At 27.4% G+C, this 21,879-nt stretch overlaps 1 protein-coding gene across 1 annotated transcript; it reads right to left on the bottom strand.

Moving 5' to 3' along the window:
• Positions 1–6,548: 6,548 nt before the first annotated feature.
• LOC145829956 (transcription elongation factor SPT6-like) lies at positions 6,549–21,074 on the bottom strand. The gene is made up of 28 exons (XM_082937847.1): positions 21,057–21,074; positions 18,400–18,521; positions 17,801–17,908; positions 16,934–17,145; positions 16,601–16,770; positions 16,279–16,393; positions 15,729–15,803; positions 15,556–15,662; positions 15,338–15,425; positions 15,212–15,271; positions 14,987–15,112; positions 14,611–14,756; positions 14,180–14,267; positions 13,825–14,096; positions 13,313–13,544; positions 13,111–13,203; positions 12,651–12,794; positions 12,383–12,513; positions 11,230–12,202; positions 10,990–11,137; positions 10,684–10,829; positions 10,322–10,462; positions 9,961–10,162; positions 9,598–9,714; positions 9,397–9,518; positions 8,853–9,210; positions 7,766–7,961; positions 6,549–7,623 (listed from the first exon to the last, which is right to left on the bottom strand). Exons 2-28 carry the CDS (start codon positions 18,491–18,493, stop codon positions 7,470–7,472), a joined length of 4,818 nt encoding a protein of 1,605 aa, XP_082793973.1. The 5' UTR covers positions 18,494–18,521; positions 21,057–21,074; the 3' UTR covers positions 6,549–7,469.
• Positions 21,075–21,879: the final 805 nt, after the last annotated feature.

The raw sequence follows: 21,879 nt of genomic DNA, 5'->3' as shown, positions 1-21,879 counted from the left end.
ATGAAAACTACGTACATTAAAAAATTACAATACAACAAAAAAACCTACTCTACGCCAGTGGCCAGACACGTATTCTTTAATTTTAATAGAGTTTAAAACTTTCTAATTAAGTGATTCAAATACGCTACTTATTTAACCTTGAATAAGTATTATGGTTTATACCAAGAGTCAGCAGTCTTTTATTTTTTTGGGTCATTTTCTTAGCTTTAAGTTGCTCGCGAGCCGCACTTAACAGAAAAAAGTACTCCGCAAGCCGTAGTTATTAAAAAAATGTTCTAAAAAACTTAGAAATACTTTTACAAGCTCCATAATTGTTACAATAAGCAATAGTAAACCACTACTATAGTTAATTTAGAGTTTTAAAATTAACAGTTGTAAATCTTACAGCTTGTATAAGTATACATAATTTTAAATCAAGTAAGATAATATATAAGTTACTTGAAAAAAAATTCATAAGATGTCATTACTGATGACATTAAGTACGTATCTAATAATGAAGCTAAGCACTTTAAGTGAGCTCTGTGAAAGTTGATTTAGTTTACCTGATTGAGTTCTTTTCAATACATAAATTAAAATTTAATTAAGTAGTTGCTTTTGGATACGCCATATATTGACATGATTTTTTTATCTCACCATTATATGGTTAATGGTCCATATCACCGCATAGAGGTAAGCAATCACGACATGGTTTACTCTTTTTTTAGTAGGGGTTCACATAAGTTCATGTTATTAGTATTCATCTATGTAACTATTTATCAGTGTGGCAACTGATTTTAAAAATGTATTTCAGCCTTTTTTAAAATAAAGTTTATTGTTTCTTTTTAGTAAAAAATTATTTTAATGTAGTGTTTGTTTGTAATAGAATAATTAAAATAAAGTAAATACATATTACTATAAATAATATTTTTATTATCAAGTGTTAAATGCAAAACTTTTTTTTTGAAGTCTTTGTCTCTAAAACAATAACTCTATTACCAGTATGATAAAACGATGTTTTATTTTACTGGTAATAGGTTCTTTGCTTTAAGATAAATAACAAAAATAAAAGGTAAACTTTAAAGGTATGTACTTGAAAATTAAGGTTGAAATTCAAAACAAAAAAAATCCGAGACATTAAAAGGTATTCGTGGTGTACGACTCGATAACCGAAAGGATCTTCGTGCACCAGGTCATAGGACCAACATTTTTGAGCGCTTTTTTTTCGTTTAATAAACTACTGTAAAGTAAAAAAATATTAAAGAACTCAACTTTTACCGTTTAACATGCCTAACTATTTTAAGAGCAGTTAAAAAAAAGGTTGGTATATATGAAATAAATGCAAGAAAACACTAAAAAACAATCAGCTTAGCTAAACTAAATATTCTTAATTAACTATAACCAAAAAATTTAACATGTACGAGCATAATTTGCTCAAAAATGTTTTGGTTCAATGACCTGGATAGCAAAAAGACCTCTCGGTCATCGGGTTGCATACCCAAACTTAATCAATATTATAATGAGCTAAAAATAAAAAAAATGAAAAATTTAAACTCTAAAACGAAAAGCTCTATGAAAAGAGACACTATTAAACTTTACAACATTAAATATTTTTCTTAAAAAAAATAAATAGAAAAAAAAAAAAAAAATTTTCCAAAAAAATTAAAGAATTTTTACACACACATATATCTAACACTATATACACATAAATATATATCTAACTTTACGTTAAAAGGTTAAGTTTTTATCTGAAATTTCAATTTTAAAATTAATCCAGAACTTTGCAAATAAATTACCCTTTTATATGATTTAAAAAGAAAAAATATATATATATATATTAAGTTATTTCCTTTTTTTTATGTGTGTTTAAGAATTTCGACTCTACTACCAACTTATTTTAACTTATCAAAAAGTAAGTAACAGTAAAATATAACTATAACATTGAAAAAAAAATAAAAATAACGTAAAACTGCAATATTCAAACAAAGTAAAATAAAGCTGTATCCATAAAAAAAATTGCTTTTAATAGATAAAAAGTATAGAATAAATATATCATTTTAATTAAGTATTTTGTGCTAAAAAGGTTTTTTTTTTTTTTTGATAATTTAAGTTGAAAATAAAAATATTTCACATTTGAATAGCTACATAAACTATTGTAAATTTTTTTTTTTTAGAATATTTAAGAAGTGATTTTTACAATAACTGTACTTAACTTTTATAAATAAAAATATGAAGATACGTTAAAAAAAAAAAGAAAAAAAGCATTAATAATTTTAACAACAATGATATTAACAACAACAAATTTCTTTCCACTAAATCAAAAAAAAAAAAAAACTCTTTTCTCTTTGAAAAACTTGTCTAAGTCTTAACTCAAATAATAGAAAGAAAACAACATTTGTAAACATAAAAAAGAATAATTTTGCTTTGCTCAAAAAGATATTTTTCTTTAATATAAATTTGCTTGAAACCGTTATCTCAGCTAGATTTTTAAATACTTTATTTTCTGCTAACATATAAACATCTATAACTATTCTTTTTACATTTTCATGCAATAAAAAAAATATATAATAATAAAGTATATATTAAAAAAAGTTTGTAAGCAGAAAAAAGATAAAAAAAAAAATTTTGTAAGTATTCTGAACTTAATTAAAAAGTAATCTTAAGGAATAGTCTTAAAAATAACTGGACAGAAAATGCTAAAATCTCAACTAAACCAATGTTAATGTAACCAAACAAATCTACTTTCCAACAAAAAAATTAAAAAAATAAACAAAAAATTGGATATTAAATGAATTACTAAATAGTAAACTTTAAATACAATCTTAGAAATAATTAGATAGAAAATGATAAAATCCAGTCTAAACCAATGTTACTGTGACCAAACAAATCAACTTTCGTACAAAAAAAAAACTAAAATATAAAAAATTTAATAAAAATTTGGATATTAAATGGCAAGTACTATTAACTCCTTAAACAAAGTAAATAGGGAGTAGGAATGATCACTAATGACCTTGAGAATTACTATTTAAAAGATAACTTTTAAGTTCATGCTGGAACTTTCCAAAATGACTTATACTTTTTAAACTAAATGTTAACTTAGTCCACAACTTACTACCTTGGAAGGATAGTGATTTATGACCTATTTTGCTGTTGAATCTAGGTAGGAAAAATTTTGTTTCTGAAGACCTGGTATGATAATTATGTACATTTTTTACACTTTTATAGTAATTTTTAAAGTTATCTGGTAACAAATTGTTGTTAAACTTAAACATAAAAAGACCTAATTCATATAAATACAGACTCTCAACATTTAATATTTTTTTCTGAGATTTTAATTCTCTTACACTGTCATCATATTTCTTATAATGTATGCATCTAAGTGCTCTGTTTAAATTATATTATTAGTTTTAACAATTAAATAAAAAGTTAAAAACTTGCTTTAACTAACTTGTTTTGCTTAACCCGATCTTAGATTCAAGTTTTCGTTTTCGAGAATTGATCAAAGGTACGAATCCGATCAAGTTTTTCGAGGATTTCTGGTCTTTGACAAATTCTCTTTAATGTTGTCCATAAGCTTTTTTCGTATTTTTCAGCGGTCGAACTCGTAGAAGCTTGTTTGAATTTTTCCTGAGAATTAAACTTATTTTTAATGGCACGCTTTTTGTCAGGTCTTTCCTCAATACTTTTATATTTTCGTGGGTTGAAACAGCTTGGCCTCGTTTTCGCCCGGCAAGTAAAATCGGGCTTGCTTGAGTTTTAGTCGCTCATATACTTTGTTATCTGCTAGTTCAGTTTGTGATGTTCTACGTTTTTGTAAGCTTTTTTTCGGTCTTCTTGCTCGAAAATTTGTTTTCTAGATGTAAACTGAAAGTGTTTGTTAGCCAGCTGCCTTTTCACTATTGCAGAAGTTTTGAAATTGTTTTTTATTTTCGATTCTAGTTAAGACCGTAGGTTATCATTTTCTTTAAAAATAGAACATTGTTATACAGAATAGTAAAAAAAAGGTTAAAAATAATCTCACTAGACTTGTACAGTCAAAGCTAATAATAAATAAAAAGAAAAAGCTTTAAGTTTTTCAAGCTTTGCTTTTGCTGTTGTTGATTTTTCTAAACCCATTTTTGATGGCAACGAACCTTCAAAGGCTCTTTTTGCTACAGTTGAAACCGCAAATTTTACGCTTTGTAAAATCTGAAGTTTTTAAAGAACCGCTTCCTTGTTCCCTGCTTCCTAGGATTTTAAGTACTTTGAGATCCGCTTCTTTTGCGTGGTGCTCGCGCAAAAGAAGTTTTAAAATTTCCGCGTTTAAAGGGAGGCTACTCTATTTCGTCTTGATCTCCGTATTGCACCAGTCAAGTGATCTGCACAGCCGCGTCACCTCCGCCTGCTCTTTTTTCTTCAAATTCCCATCTTCTCTATCAGGGTCGCCAAATGTTTTTGGCAAATTTTCTCCGGGCTTTTAAAATTATATGTTTTGGGGTCTTATGTTTAGTTTAAAACTAATTTTAAGGTAAAAACTGTGTTATGTAGTATAAAGACATTGAAAAGATATATTTTTAATGTGTTTTTCAATAAAAAAAATTTGATGATGACAAAAATTTTCTATTTATACGAAATATTTTTTGTGCCAAATCGAAATTTAACTTCTTTAAGTGTAAAAGTTGTTAAAAATTCCAGGTCTATTTAAAAATTTCTCAAATCCAGGTTTTTTATTATCCTAAATTGTCAAATTCCTGGTTTTTTGGCAACTCTGCTCTATGCTTACCTTCGACCATGGCGTCGTCAAAATTAATAACAAGCTCTTAAGAACTGATTTTTTTTCTTCAATATTTTCCGTGACTTAATCGTTTTGAAGAGCTGAAGGGAGAGTAACCTTCCACTCGCACCTTTTCTCAAACTGCTCCTCTTCGTTCGCACAGTCGACTATTGGTACTTAGAAAATGTTTCGAAAAAACTTAAGAACTAGTTTTTCGCGGTCTTCAGGTCCCTTTAGAGGAAGTTCTTCTCTTATCAACTATTAGATGCGCCTATCGACCCAATTGTCTCGTCCATTCGATTCATGAATTGATCCAAAACATCCGAAGACTTTTTAACAGCAGACATATTCATTTCAATGGATTGTAATTTAATGCAAGCATAAAACTCAAATCACTGTTTGTTTTCTAAATTTAATTTCAAAATATGTTTTGGATACTAGTTTTGGTCAAACGTCATATTTAAACATATTTTAAATGCTTAGTTACAATTTTAGGCAATACATTTTTTGTATGATTTTTTATAAAGTGCACCCTCGCTTATTCGGCCAGTTTTAGTCGAGAAGTGTTTTTAATTAATACAGTTAAAATCAATGTAATCACTTTAAAACCGGTATAAATATATTTATTTACTGTGTAAGTTGTTTTGTTCATTTTTCGTCTGTTTTAAATGTTCGTTTTGTTGAAAACTATAAAAATAAATAACATTAAATTAAAATTATTAAGCGTTTTATTTTACGCACTGCATAATATAAAATAGGTATAGTATTCAAAGAAAAAACTATGTTTTTTTTTATCCAGTTATAATTGTAAAAAAGCTTTCCCAACATCGCCATATTAGCAAGGATGCACTGGTTAACATTACATTTACGGACCAGTTTTCATATAAAAAAATTTTTGTACATAGATCTAAGTCTTTTTTTCCAAAATAAAATTATCAAAAAAAATAAGTTAAAAAAATAGTTAATTTATCTTTGTTGAAAAATATCATGAAAATACATTTAGTCCTCGCAACAAGATAAGTTATATAAGTAGTTTACTAATTCTTAAAATTACCGCATATTATAGGCTGTACTGACTCTATTACAATCTTACCATTCAAAACTCTAAGGCAGCAGCAGTGTCATGAAAAACAGCTAAATTTTAAGAACCAAAATTCAGGGTAAAATGTTTTATAATAATGTAGAACAACTTCGGATATTGTTTATATCAATAACTTAAACTTTCATGAATGTACCTTTTGTTCAATAACCGTAATCATATAAGTTTCAAAATTCAAAACTAAACAAAAATTTTACTAAAAGAAGAGAAGTATTTTTTGTAATATGACTTCAAAATAAGAATAAGTAGTTATACTTTTGTTTTTTTTTTACATTAGCACGAAATTTAAAAAATATACATAGAACTGGCTTTACATATACTACAAGTGTACAATTTTAAAAATATGAAGTTTAATATTTTAACATTTATATTTCCATTACAAACAATTTAAGGTTTAGTACAAGAAATTAATTCAAACATATGATTTAACAAAACTTAAGTAAAATTCAAGGTAAAATATAACAAAAAGAATGTTTCAAACACTTTAAAAATATATATATAATTTAATGTACACTTATTTGCAAAACTACCGAACAAACAATTAACAAAACTGTAAGTATATTTTACAGGGTTACCAAAGCTTTTTGAAAATTTTTATTAAAAATTTGATCTAAGGTAAAAAAAAACTTGCAAAGATAGTGTAACAAAATTGAAAGGAAATTTTAAACTACTATAAGGTGTTTTTTAATAAATAAAAATTAATGAATACAAAACAATATTTATGTCATACATTTTTCGTATTTAATTAAAATTTCATTACTTGACATGTAAAACTAGCTTAAAACTCCAGGTTTTTTGTTCAAAATGTCAAATTTCAGGTTTTTTGGCAACCCAGATTTTATATCAGGGGTCACACACAATTTTTTATAAAATAAGCTAGTCGCGGGTCGGTGTTAATTTAAAATATTTGTACTAACATTAAAAAATACTATTTTAAACTAAAAAAGTAATAAATAAAGCTATCATAGAGCACTAGTTATATGTATTTAAACGTCTAATTGTAAGCTTTTATCACAAAAAAAATTTTCTATACGTTTTAAAAAGTATATTTTGAGCTAAAAAATACCTCGTGGGCCACTTTTTCCTGATTCCTGTTTTAGATAAACCAAATTTAACTCTAAAAATAATAACTTCCATACACATTTTACGTTTTAATAAAATTGTATCGATACAATACAACATACAAATCAAGAAAATTAACTTTGTTAGGTTTAAATTATTTTTTACATTCATCAACTTATGTGTTATGAAATAAAACATACAACTTTTTATTTGAAAATAAACCTAAGCACGAGAAAAAAGAAAAAAGGGGCAACTATTCAAAAAAAGTTAAGTTTTAAAAAAAATCTAAAGAGTAAACTAATGCCTCTAAAATATCAATAAGTTTTTGAAAAATCACAAAGCTTAAAATCATAAAATAATCAGCTGGTGAAAACAGTACAAGGTGACAAAATATGAAGACATTCTACTTTTAAAGTTATTATTTTTATCTATGTATACATCCCGATCTTTTATCTTATAGCTGTTCAACATGTTTAAAATAACATCAGAAAGACAATAAATTATTTGAGCCAACATTATTGAACCTTGAAACAAACAAAAGACACAGAGAATATTGGTGATGAGCAACTTCAAAATTTCCTAGTTCCTTACTCGATGATCGTAATCGTACATTTTTCTTGGAGTCGCTCGCTGGCTGTTGGGAGTGGCATCGCTGTCCTCCCAATCTCCCGGCCCCACCGTTTCCTCCTCTTCTTCCGCTTCTTTCCAATCCGACACCAGCGGTGTGTGGTTGCTGTTTTATTGAATTATTGATTAGCAATTAAAACTTTAAAATATGTTGGTTTATTCAATCAAATATTCTGAAAAAAGTTGTTTATCTAAAGCTGCAAACATTTTGTTAACATTGTAAACTTTGTTAAAATGAAACTACTTACGCGGGAGTGGCTGGAGTGCGGTTGTAACTGTGTTTCGGGTTGGAGGGAGTTTTGGGGGTGCGGAATTGCGGGGTTATGGCCACAGGTGTTGTGGGAGGGAGGTAGTTGGGAGTGGCGGGAGTTTCCATGTGCGACTTCCTGAAATTGGCTGCAGGAGTGTTCGGAGTTTGTTGCATGGGAGTCATCGCACCTGCTCCTGTTTGGTAATTAATATATTAATGGTTGAATTTGTTTTTAATGGTTATAATTTAGTTCATAATTTAATAATTTTTATAATGTCTGCTTTAACTTTGTACCAAGCAATGGTTGTCATTTATGCTGTCAATTGCTTATGAATTCAAAAAAAAAATTACTTTAACATTCATTGTAGTATATTTCAAACAAACTATTAAATTTGTATTTAAATCCATGCTTATACATGATTAAAATGTTAACACTTAAAACTATACAGTGAAAAATTTATAAGCATTTTTTAAATTCTTTACCATATTACAAACAAAATTAATTTATTGTATTGTTCATTTATAAAATACGTAAATTATTTTTTATTAATCTAACAAAGTTATCATTTTGAATGAAAAATAACCAAATAAAACGGCAGTAGATTTCTAAACTGTAAAGATTTCATAGGTATGATTGAAAGAATAATATCGATTAATTTAAAATGCATGTAAAAACTTTTCTAGTACTTTTTAAAAAGCACAAAATATAAATATATACAATTTAAATATACAAAATAACACATTTGAATTATTCTATAAAAACTTTAAAAAGTAAATAAAGTAACAAATTAAAAAAGATTAAAATCATTGTAGAGCATTAAAAAGAAAAAACAAAAAGACCGAAATTGAAAAAAAAAAATACAGAATAAATTTTCAAAATATAATTTTAGTGAAACAACTAATATACCTATATCGCAACCGAAATGAAGTTAAAAATAATAAAAAGTTTTATAGAAACAACTACACATTTTATTTTTTATCATTTTGTTTCCTTAAAAATGTAATACATTATAGACAATTTTTTTTTTCCAACAAATAACTATTAATACTAAACAGTAAATTTTACTATATTTATAAAAACTTACGCATCTGAGTGCTTATGTCGCTGTGATGCTCCTTGAACCAGCGCAGCAAAAAGTTGATCGTGTTGAACTTCTTCTGGCGGTAACGGAACCCGTCAGGAGTGGCCGTAACGTACTCGTGCTTCGGTCGCATCCTCGGCAGGTAGGAAAGCAAAAACTTTCCGGGAAGCTTCGTAGATGCAGTGATGAAATACGGTATTCTCGCGGGCTGCTCGCGTTTAGCGTTTTTTAGCGCCTCGTCGATTTTGTCGCGAGCTCCGTTCATTTCTCCGCGGTAGTACTTGTGAGTCTGCAAGTCTTTCGTGTATTCCGCCATCGGCTGAATGTATCTCGCTATTATTTCGTCTATGTCTTCAAATTCCTAAATTACAAAAAAAATTAACTTGGTACTCAGAAGTAGTAATTATGCTGAGGAAATTTTGTAAGTTTGAAACATGTAAGTTTGTCACTAGTTGAATAATATATTATATTTTTTAAATTTTTACGAAATAAACATAACTACTTTTACTTAAATTATTTTCAAGGTGTATAACACACACGTACTGACCTCTTTTGCAATTAACAGCTTTTTCCCTAAACTGAACGCATTTTCCTTTTTCTCTTCAACAACAGTTATGTGTGAAAATATATCTTTTGAAATACGCCAAGTTACTTTTAAGTGGTTCTCACCTGCAAATACAAACTTGGATTAAGAAAAGAAATAATTCTTCAAACTGTTTAATATTAAAACAATAAAAATCAAACGAACTTGAGCTGCTAGGTCTTACAATACAGTCACCGTCGTCCTGTTCTTTCAACATTTTTTCAGCTGTTGCAAAATCAACATTACAGAAGCATTGGTGGTTGATCACACGTTTAACGTACTCTGAATAATATGAACAAATATTATTTTATACATTAAATTTTGAAATGAAACATTCTATAACTTATTAAAGAAAGCTTCAACTTTTGATGAAACATATCTTTATAATATTCAATTTGAATTTAAACTATTGAAAAACTAGTTGTTAGACTAGATAATCAATTCAGTTGATAATAAAACTTTTTACTTTAAGTATTTTTAGTTCAACAAAGTCTGTAGTAGATTTTTCGACTAGATCAAACAACTTACTAGGTTTGTTCTTGTCTTGAGCGGCTTTTTCATTTTTCTTAGACTTTTCTTGTTCTTCAGCTACATAGTTGTAATGATCATCTTTTCCTTCTTGATTGAAATTTCCATCATCATCGCGAAGGTCACTGCTCTTGCACGTGAGTCTGCACTGTAAACTCTCAACATCCACGTCTAGTATGCGGCAATGCAGCGTCTGTCCTGGCTATTTAATACATGTCAATAATTTATAAGATCAAAAGTAGTTCTTGAACTCGAAACCATTTGATAATAAAATGTTTATATGAACCACATGTTTAATATATTTGAAAATAAATAAAATACTCTATAAAAATATATTAAATGAACAATAACATTTACTTACTTTTACTCTTTCGTTCGGATCGTTGACTCTGCTGTCACTTATTTTATCGATGGGCACAAAACCAGTTAAACCATTTTCAAACCTTGTTCGCAAACCAACTGGCTTTCCTGGGCACTCTCCGTTTGAAATGTGTTCCCAAATCTTTAAAAAGTCAATAAAAATATACTTTAAACATTATCTAATGTTACAATACAACCAGTAATTCAAATCATAAAACAAAAAAATCTTACTGTTCTATAATATTCAAAGTTACACTTTAAACAAAAATATGTGAGACCAATTTATTCATCAAAAAGAACACTATAAATTTCAAAATATTTGGAATAAGAAACATAAATAACTGATTACATCAAAAAAATTACTTCATGGATGCTGCCAAATCCACCAAGATGACAAACAGCACATTTCCATGTTCCTCCTGGCCCATTTCTTGCGTGATCGTTCGAAGATTCTTCTTCAGGGATACGTTTGTATGCTACAGACACTACTTGACACGTAACCATTTTACCTGTAACATTTCAAATAAATAAAAAACATAATAGAAGGCTACTAAAAACTTTAACCAATTGACGACACGCTCAAAATACGTTTAGAACTTTTGTAACCTTTTTAGATAGATTTTGGAAAAGGGCATATATAGCGTAACAAAATAAAAGTAATCCTTTTACCTGGGTTAAACTCCATTGGATGAGTTTTGGTGACCATTTCAAACTTTTCATCTGCAGTGGGTGGCCTATATGGATCTCTGAAATCTTTATATCGACAGTTAAGTTCGTTTCTTATGTCGTATAGAGTTATACTCCTTCTTCCAACACCCTTAATTGTAAAAAAAAACAATTGTAAATTTGAGCAAGATTATTGACAAAAAACATCAATTAAAATACTTAAATGATACAGTGATAACTAACCTGACGTTCAAGCTCGACTGCGAAAGCGTCAAGATCCAAGTCTCGCAACCTTTCAGGTGATATTAAAATTTCGTTGATTGCTGAGGAAGGATTATTATCGTCGGCATTTTCGTCATACTCTAATGCGTCAACCGCCATTTTACGAGCCCAATCATAAGTTTCAGGATGGACTCTTAAGCCGTCTAAAACTTCAATGTAGCCGGTGCTGCAACTTTCCAAGGACTTGGTGTCTATTTTTATAAAACCAGCGCAATTAATAAATATTTTTGGGCCCATTTTGCAATTAGTTACTAAAGCCGAGCGGTTTTCCAGCTTGCCTTCAGTTTGCTTTAGGAATTTAAGCAGCTGAGTGGCCTTTCTTGGTCCAAGACCGCTTATAAACTGGACAATGTTAGCAGTATGAGGATGAGCAATTGCTTTGTTCACGTCTACTCCGACTTGACATGTTCTAAATATAAACTCCTCGTGAAGTGCTTCAATCAGCTCGTCGGAGTTAACATGATCTTGCAAAGGATGAAGTTTCAGGCAAGTGAGATCAGTTTCACCCGGAGTGCACAACTGTGAAAATTCAACCAGCGGTTCCTGACTGCGACGTGCTAAGGAAATAGCCTCTCGCAATTCCGATGGAAAGTCTCTGAACTCAATGTTTGCTCTGTTTGATTTGGCGTAAACTGAAGCAAGCTCGGTGTCCATGAGTTCAACTGTAACGGAATGCAAACCTTCTTCCTCGAGTTCGGCACACACGGCTTGTATATCTTTTTGCAAGTAAATTGCGAAACGATCGGTAACTCCGATCGCAATGAAATGGGGCTTGTGTTCCATTATAAAGTCTTTTAATTTGGCTAAATCATTGTTTCTAGCGCTGCCTGTGTTGTCACCTTGACCTCTATTCCTACTTCTGACGTCTTCAAGCTTTAAATAAGAGTTTAGCTCACCTTCACTATTTGTTACAGCTGCAAAACCTGCCGTTTTCCTAATAAAAAAATACTTAAGTAACCTAAAAGTATTTGAGTGTCATTCTAAAAGTTAGATACAAAAATTTAATACATTTGTAAAAACTTTACATCGTTACATTTGGAAATTTTTATTTAATTAAAAATAAGAAATTTTAAGCTTTGTTCTTAAAACGAAGTTAAATAAAAACACAACATACCTATCATCAGAATAGATGATTCCCATCGAAATAACCCCATTGCTTTCCATAAGCTCCATATTATCGTCTTCCCTTTCCTCTATCTTAAAGCCTTGCTTGCTCAGGTATCCACGCAGCTTGTATGCACATTTCTGTAAAGAGTTTTTTTTAAGTTTACTAAACTAAGTTTTAAAATATATTGCTTTCATTTTTGGAGCAAGTATAAGTAGAAAAAAAGTAATTGACACTTTGTAAAAGGTTAAGGTGAAAAAACGTATCCGAATCAAACCTTTTTAACTCCTTCGAGAGCTTCTTCCATCAGCTTCATTTTAGCTTCTTTGATCATGGCTGGGTATAAAATATCTTTTAGCATACTTTCAATTATATCGGAGTTAAGCGCATTCCATTCTTCAGCTAAAGAACTGAAGCCATCCTGTAAATTAGTAGCTATGATTAGAATTCGATTTTATTAACAAAACGTTTAATATCAGTTATAAAATTATGGAAACATATAATACATTTAATTAAACTGTAGCTATTTGTATTTTTTTAAGGAAAGTATTTTTTTCATCTAAGCAAAAAAAATTATTACGCTGTTTTTTGTTTTTGTAAAACCTTAATACTTTATAATATGTGTTATTGTCATTATTCAAATGTAAGATAAGGTATATTTGAAAGTATAATCAAATAATTTTAGTGGTTGCTTATTATTTTTGTACTTTGTTACTCTTTTATCTACTATAACTAACTATGCGATAAAGTCGTTGCATTTCCTTTACACTATCGTCAGTACCTTTTTTCTCAATATGAATGCTTAGATTGAGAAGACCATCTTTTTCAGCCTAATAAATTCATATTGAAAATAATTTACTAGAATTTCTTATACTATACTCAAACATTTGATGCTAAAAAAATAACATAAAGCTAGTCTAAAAAAGTTAGAAAACTTACATTGACTAAAAGTAGGTACTGACAACCAATGAGTGATTGAATGGGCTTATCTATAAGGTACATCATCAGATTGCAGGGGTGACTTTCGTCTATTTCTTTCTTACCTTTTTTAGTTGGTGTCACAGAAATCATTGCATTTTCAAATAACTTTTGACGAACGCTCTGACGAACCAGCGGCTCTGATGCAAGTTCAGTTGCCACCATAAATTTACTTGCTTCCAATACATTTTGTCTAGACAAAAATAATTATACATAACTAAAATTACTTGTTTATTACATGCAGCTACATTATCTTATTTGTTTAAATATTTTTTTAATAATTAATTATTTATCAAAGAAAGATTTATATATATTTTGCATAACGCAAGAAGATTCAGATAGCTAGAAAAATTATTAAAACAAAGAATTAGCTTTCTCTATTTACATCTAATCATTATAAAAATGTTATAGTACAATCAACATTTTAGTTTATATTTTATTTAGAAGCTATTTCATGTGATAAAAATACTCACGGTGTAGGAAACTTTTCACAAGTGAAGGTTTTTGCTAAATCAAGAGGTTCTTCGTCGCACAAGCTCGGTTCGTGGCGTTGGTAGGAATCTCTCACGTTTTCTGCAAACTGCTTCGGGGTCAAACCAAATTTTTTGGCCATTCCACCGATACCTGCATTGGCGCAAGCGTGGTACCGATTTCGTTTGCTTGCTGATTTCGGTTGCTTTCTCATTTCTTCTTCTTCGTCGACTTCCTCGCCTCGTTCCCTCCTCTGCTCTATTCTGTACAGCCTCTGTGAGATGGTAAGATTTCATAATGAAAAACAAGTGTTCTGTCTGATTTATATTTTTTTAATAAGCAACACAGTATACATACCATTACTTTAGGAACAATGTCTCCATAATACAACTTGAACTGCTGCAGCATGTCATTGAGTTCTTCTTGCGTTTGTATTGGATGAAGTCTAATAATATATATTTAAGTTTTAGAGTTTTAAAGCTATATAAAACAAAAGCTGTAAGAAGCAATATAAAAAATTTGAAACTTAAGCTTCTTAAATTAATTTGAAACCCTTATTAATGATAGAGCATAAAAGAAAATTATTTATCTAAAAAAAAAACTTTAACAAAAACACCACTTATAACCTTTAAAAGATTCAAACAAAGAATCAATTAAAAACAGAATAAAATATCTAATTAATCAAATAAACGTTTTAAAAGTTAAATGGAATTTGTAAAAACTATTTTTTATTAATAAATAATTTTAGCTTTTTAAACCTAAAATAACATTATCAAAAAAACTCAAACTTGTCAATGTCTTCGTTATGAATCGTTCGAATACCGAGTTCATCAATAGTTTTATCAGGATTTTCACTGATCAATTTGTACTGATAATGTTGCACCCGCTTAAACAGACGCTTAATACTTGCCTTTCTGCGAACAAGCTGCTCCCACTACAATAAGGTGTAAAAAATAATAAGTTAAATTATTTTTTTTTTATAATAACATAATACTTTATACTCAAACTTATTCTAATTTATGCAAAATTATTCAAAAACTGTTATGATATTTAGTTATACAACTAATTCTTATATACATAGTTTTTATTACTTATCAATTAGACGAGGCATACTTAAACTCTTAAATTAATTTATAATAAGTTACATTATCTAAATAATTTTACCTTTTCATCACAGTGATAAATTTTATATATGTCGTGAATATCCAAATGAGGCTCAATGTATTCCTTGCGGTAAAATGCAATATATGGAATATCAAAATGTTCGTTTCTTATAAAGCTCAGAATATCCTGAAAAAATATTATTTAGTATGGTATTTTAAACGTACTTTTAAAATAAGAACTAAAATATTGGCATGTAAAACAAAGATAAATTGATTTTATAGGTACCTGTATTTTATCTACACATGTGGGAGGTTTTCTTGTTGAAGCTTCTTCAGGAGACACCATCTAAAAAGATTAACAAGTATAAAACACTTTTTAAATTAAGTATGATTACCAAAAATTCCAATTTACTTGTTTGGATATTGTAAAGTTGTCAAAAGCATTTTGGTATATAAAGTTAGACTCTTCTATCATATCATCATTAGTACCTTCCGCATCCCTAAAAGAAATATAAAACTTTAATATTTTCCACAAACAAAATACTAAATATAAAAAAGTATTTTCAATCCATGGACCAAATGAATAGATTAAAAAAGAATACTATAAATTTTTTTAGAAAAATATGATACCTGACAGGAATACTCCTAAGCTGAAATCTTTCAGGTTCGTCTTTTTGTTTGATCATATCATCCTTTTCCGTGTAAAAACCACGAGCAAGAGAATCCGGCTCTATAATCTATAAAAGTTAATCGTTAAGCATAGTTCATTAAGTAACAAATAAATTTTAGATAGCTAAAAATACCTCATAAATTGTGGTAGTCTTTTTCTTACTTTTTTTTGATTTGCGACTTCTAGAATACTCATCCATATCTTCATCCTAAATTTAATGAAACTATTGATATAAAAAGTATAACAAGAAGTTTAAAATTTTATATATAAAAAAAAGTTAACCTTTTAAAGACAGAAATAGTTAACTATTTTTTTACTATTTTTTACTTACACAATATACTTAGAAGTGGGACTGATAAAAACTTACTTAAGTAAGTGTTAAGGTTATGAAAAGTAATCTACTTTAGTAGATCTAATACTATTAATGGGCTAGTATTCTTAAAGGTCAGTCTGACTTTGAGTCAGCAAAAAAAAACTTTTTTTTCATGTTGTTTTTAATAACTATTAAAACTTTGTTTTTTGATTAATTTTTAATCTGTTTGGCTAAGGGTTAGGGATAAGGGTATAAACATAAACAAAAAAAAGCTTTAAAAAAGCTGACTCAGCAAATATGCAAACCAAACTAACCTTAAAGTATATTTTCCCTAACAATGTATTTCATATTAAAAAATGCGGTTACTTACATCATCATAACTTTCATAAGGATAATCTTCCTCTTCTCCAGAGACATCACCCAAATTCTTAAAATCGTCAAAATTAAAGTCATCACCAAAGATTTCTTGAACTTGACTTAGAACTCTGTTCAATAATATAATGTTATATACTATCAAGAAATTTATTTAAGCTGGACATCAAAAATTTCATTTCAGATTGCTTAACTATAACTCTACTTGTATTTTAATAAAAATATAACAAATAAATAAACTTTCGCCGACAAACATGTTTTATAGTATAATTTTGAATCATTTGAAATTATCAATTAGTTTAGCATTTTGAAAAACTAACGCATCTTTAGGTCGACGCTTCTTCTTTCTTTGGTGTTGTTTATTTGGATCTCCTTCGTCATCTGAAACTATGAAGTCATTGTTATCACTATCTGATTCATCAGAATCACCCCTTTCAACATTGTCAAAGTTTATGGGATCGTTAGGTCGTTCAACTACATCTTCATTTTCCTTTTGAGATTTTATATATGTTTTTTTCATTATTCTTAAAATTTAAAACTAACTTTTAATTTTAATTTTAAGTTTTGTATCTTTAAATATATAAATTTATATAAAAAACGCACGGTAAAACATAAAAAAGTTTTAACTAATACGACATTATGAACAATCTTACATTCATTGAGTCTTCATTGTCAGCATTAAAAATTTGATTTCTTATTCTATCAGCATCATCCATTTCTTCCCCGCCACTTTCGTCTGAATCAGACAAACCCTGTATTCTAGACCACTTTTTCTTCTTCTTTATTCTAACGCCAAGGTTCTCTTCTATGAGGTTATAGTCATCTTCATCTATTTGATGACTTCTTTTACGTTTACGTTTGTGATCTGTAATAAAACATGAAGAAATAAAAAAACAGCTTTAACTTGTTAGGCCATAAAAATTCATAAATTACAGCATTTTTAATAAATTAGTCTAAATAAGCTGACATAAAAGTTTATGAATAAGGATAAAAGTTAGTTAACATACTCTTTTACCAATACTATTTGCAACCTTGATAGTAGTAATGCCTGTACAAAAGTTCAATATAAAAATTCCTCTAATAAGAGTTTTAACCTTGACTTAAAAATAATCATTTAAATATACTTAAAACTACACTTAAAACAACAATCATTAAATTTTAATTTAATAACTTAACTTCTTTTATTATGCTTAAATTATTTTAATATTAAATAAGTACAAAGTAAAAATTGTTTTATAAAAATATCAACTATAATAGTTCAAGAAATAGATCTAATTGATTAATTTATAATAGACTGAAGTCAATTTCACAAAAACATATTTTACAGCACTACCTTTAAGGTTATACAAAAAAAAAGTTTTTTGTAAACCTAGTTATTCAATAAACTAATACAAAAACTTATATAACTTCATTAGCATTAACTAACAAATTGTAAATAGTATTACGTCCAAACTGTAAATTCAGACATTTTAAAGCTACGATTTAACACTGTTGATAAACGTTTGATTGTAAAAACATACGTTTTTTACTTCTGACAACCTCTTCTTCAGATTCTTCAGAACTGTCATTGATGTCATCGTTTACAAGGCCAGCAATATTACCTTCTTCATCCAAGTCTTTTGCATCAACTAAAACATATCAAGATTAATAAATTTCTTTTATGAAAAACCTGTTAGGAAACTAATAAAACTTTAATACTTGATAGAAAACAGGTTTGTTGTAAAAATAAGCTTATTTAAAGACCTTGATAAATTTTAACTTTTATAACTTGTAATATCACAGTTTATATATAAAGTTATTTATACATTCAAAAATTGGATAAAAGACAACAATAAGTGTTTGTATATCAAAAATATTAATACTTTCTTACCAGTATAACATGGAAATTTGCTTAAATAATTTAACAATATAAAAACAGTTAGTTGGGTATAATAAATTTTAACCAAACTAAAAAAACTGTGATTAACAAAAATTAAAACTTTCATAATAGCTTAAAGGTCTATAAAAAAAATACATTTTAATTATACATAAACAAATGAAAATTCTTTTTCATTTAATATTACACAAAGTAATCAAAAAATATTAATTTATTGGCAATATATTTAGTACATAAACAAACTTTTCTCTTCTTCTTCTTCATCACTATCTTCAACTTGTTGTTCTTGGTCTGAATCAAACTCTTCACTAGCCTCGGAATCAACAAAATCAGCCATTTTTAAATTGTAACTTCTAAAGATATATCTGTATAAAAGTAAAATTCTAAATAATTTTTACTTTTACAAATACTATACAACTTTCAGAATGAAATTAATTTTTTTCTTTAAATCAATAGATTTTTTTCAGTATGTTAAGTCAGATAAAAGTGTATAAAAGCAATTAAAAATATTTTGCAAAACATTTACCATAGAGTCAATTTACAGTTATAATTAATTATTATATTATTTAAAACTACCTTTGTTTTTCAACAATTAAAAATTACCTGAAAACATTTTAATTTATATAAAATGAGATTCAAACTAACTATTACCATGGTTTTACCCTGTCAAAAATATTTTCCTGAGGAATTTGCAGAAAATAAAATTATTAATTTGCAATACATAATGTGTGTATAAGTTTGGTACTTAAGCAGGAAGGTTAAAAAATTTCAGAAATCTTTTTTTTTTTTTTGATGTCAAGAAAGGTTTCTATAAAACTAAGCTTTTTTATATACAGGGTTCCCACTAAAATTTAAGAAAAAATCTAGGAAAGCCAAAAAAATACTAAAAGTCTAAGGAAATTTATCAGAAAAATTGTCTGCTAGATCCTGTTAGAGTACATCTATACTAAGCTTGTATATACTCTATTCTTTTACTACTTTTAATAGCATTATACTAGTTAAAATTAATGTAACTTTTTCATTATAGTTTTTAAGCTTACTTTTGTAATATAAAGTTAGATGTTTAAGGGCATAGGGGGTCCACCTTGTTTTTTACAGTTGAACTTATTTTGTACAGTTTTATCGTAGCTATCAGAAACTTTTTACAAACAGTAAATAATTATATCTTATTATAATAATAAAAATACTTAAAAACAGTAGTAAATAAAATAAAACAGTTTTAGTTTTCTAAAAAATACTTGTTTCTTGGAATTTTAAACCAATTATAATCAAATTAAATAACAACTTATTTTACAGCACGATTTATCCTCAAAGAACTTATTGTGTTCTTATTTTACTCACTGAGTAAAATATTACCACTTTTTACACATTAAGTACTTTACCTTTTATTATTTATTTACTTTATATAAAATAAAAATAAAATAAAAATATTTATACTGAGTATTATCTGATTACATTTATTAAACAGGGTTGCCACTCGTGTTTTCAAAAACTTTTCCAGGTTTTTAAAAATACACATTTTTGGATCTTTTTTTAGTTTAAAGTTAAATTTAAGGTAAGAAACTGTGTTAAATAGTATAAAAAGATTGAAAAGGTAGTGTAAAGCTACTTTTAACGTGTTTTTTTACAAAAAAATTTCTAGTGATGACAAATTTTTTTTATCTATATGATAAATTTTTTGAGTCAAACTGAAATTTTACTACTGAACATGTTAAGATTCTTCTTCTTCTCTAATTCCAGGTTTTTCCAGGTTTTTTGTTCAAAATTCCAGGTTTTTCAAGGTTTTATTCAAAATTTCTTAATTTCCAGGTTTTTCCAGTTATTTTTGCCTTAAATGTCAAATTCCAGGTTTTTCCAGGTTAAGTGGCAACCCTGATTAAAGTTATAAAACTACTTTTTTTAAGCTTATAAATTTTTAAACAAAAATATTTTTAATGCATAAACACAAAAACTTCCAGCATTAAGCAAAAAAAAAGTAAAATCTAGGGAACTTCATGAATTTTCTAATTTGATCAAAAGAAATCTGGTGATTTTTTAGCAAATTGCAAAAATCTAGGGAAGTTGGAACTCTGTGTATTTTGCTTTAAAAATCATATAATCTTTATAGTAATAGTTTATTACAAAATATATAATTAGTATCATAAACAATTGAATATTTAATAAAAAAGCAATTTTTGATAAACCTAACATTTTTTAGAAATTTTTTAATTTTATTAAGGGCATAGGGAGACTAAAACACGTTCTTCACAACTTGATCTTATTTTATATAGTTTTTACTAAGCTACAAAATGCTTTTTACTGATTTAAAAAATTAACAATACTTTTTGAGGTATAGCCGGTCAAAGTTGGAGGCAACAATAGGTTCCTTATGGGAGGCTCAAACTAAAACGGCAAAAATAGACTACTTTACTAAAAATCTATCTTCTCCTACGTTTTTTGAGATAACTACCTCAAACTTTTAGGAAATGTTCCTTGATATATATAGAAAATTCTGTCAAAAAAAAATTAAAAAAAATTAAAAAACAAAAATTTTATATATAAAATAAACAAAAAAAGTTTTTTCTGTTTTTTTTTTTTAACATATTTTTTTTTTAATTCATTCCTATAGAATTTTCTAAATATATTAAGGAACATTTCCTGAAAATTTGAGGTAGTTATCTCAAAAAACGTAGGAGAAGATAGATTTTTAGTAATTTCCACTTATTTGCATTTTTAGTTTGTTGCCTTTGACCGGCTATATCTCAAAAAATGTTTTGAATTTTTTAAATCTGTAAAAAGCATCTTGTAGCTTATTAAAAACTATATAAAACAAGATCAAATTAAAAAAAAAAAAGGTGTTTACCCCCCCCCCCCGCTATGCCCTTAATAGAAATCTAGTTTAGTAGAATCTTATGACTTACCAGATCTACAAATTAGGATCTGCTTTTCAAATTGAAATGGGGATCCAGATTTATTAAACTTAAGGACATAGGGGTTCCAACATTTGTTTTTTTAATTAATATTATATGAAAGCTTTAAATATAAACTACAAGTCAGTTTTTTATAGACTTTAAGATTTTATTTACCTTGTGAAATATTGTAATTTTTGGTAAAAGTTATTATACAAATGTATGGACCACTTTTTTTTTTATTGTTAATTTTGTAGGAAAATAAATAATTCACTAAAACATTTTTTTCCTTTTTTTTTTGAGCTAGATACTTCAAATTTTAAGGAAACATTCCTTATACAATTTTAAAGACTTTAACTTTTTTTTCAAATATAGTTATTTATCTTAAACAAAAAATATTGCTCAATTACTGTAAAGGAAAGAGCTTATTTAACTAACAATATAAGTGCATACCAATATTTCTATCTATTACTAGGTTTTATTGGAAAAAACATTCAGATTTTGTCAAATAATAATAACAAATTATACAGTATCTATCTTTTATTACACTAACACATGTTTTTGTGTGTTAAATGGATTAACACACTTCAATGGAGCTCTGTAAAAAAAAATACTTTAAGGAAGGAAAAAAAGCATAAGTAGGTATACACATGTGTCCATTAAAAATAAAATTAATTGTTATAGATTTTTATAGGTTTATAGTTAATAATAGATAAAATACTTAATGTTAAATCTGACTGCTATAAAAATATATAATATTTGTAAATATAAAGTCTAAATATTAATAAATTAGTAAATTGCACTGAACAAATGCTGTTTATCTATGATGCTTTTT

Source organism: Thalia democratica, chromosome 2, assembly GCF_965202585.1.
Source record: "Thalia democratica chromosome 2, ktThaDemo2.hap1.1, whole genome shotgun sequence".
Classification (NCBI taxonomy): Eukaryota; Metazoa; Chordata; class Thaliacea; order Salpida; family Salpidae; genus Thalia; species Thalia democratica.
Note: the sequence above shows the minus strand (reverse complement) of the source record. Positions and strands in the feature narration are given on the sequence as shown.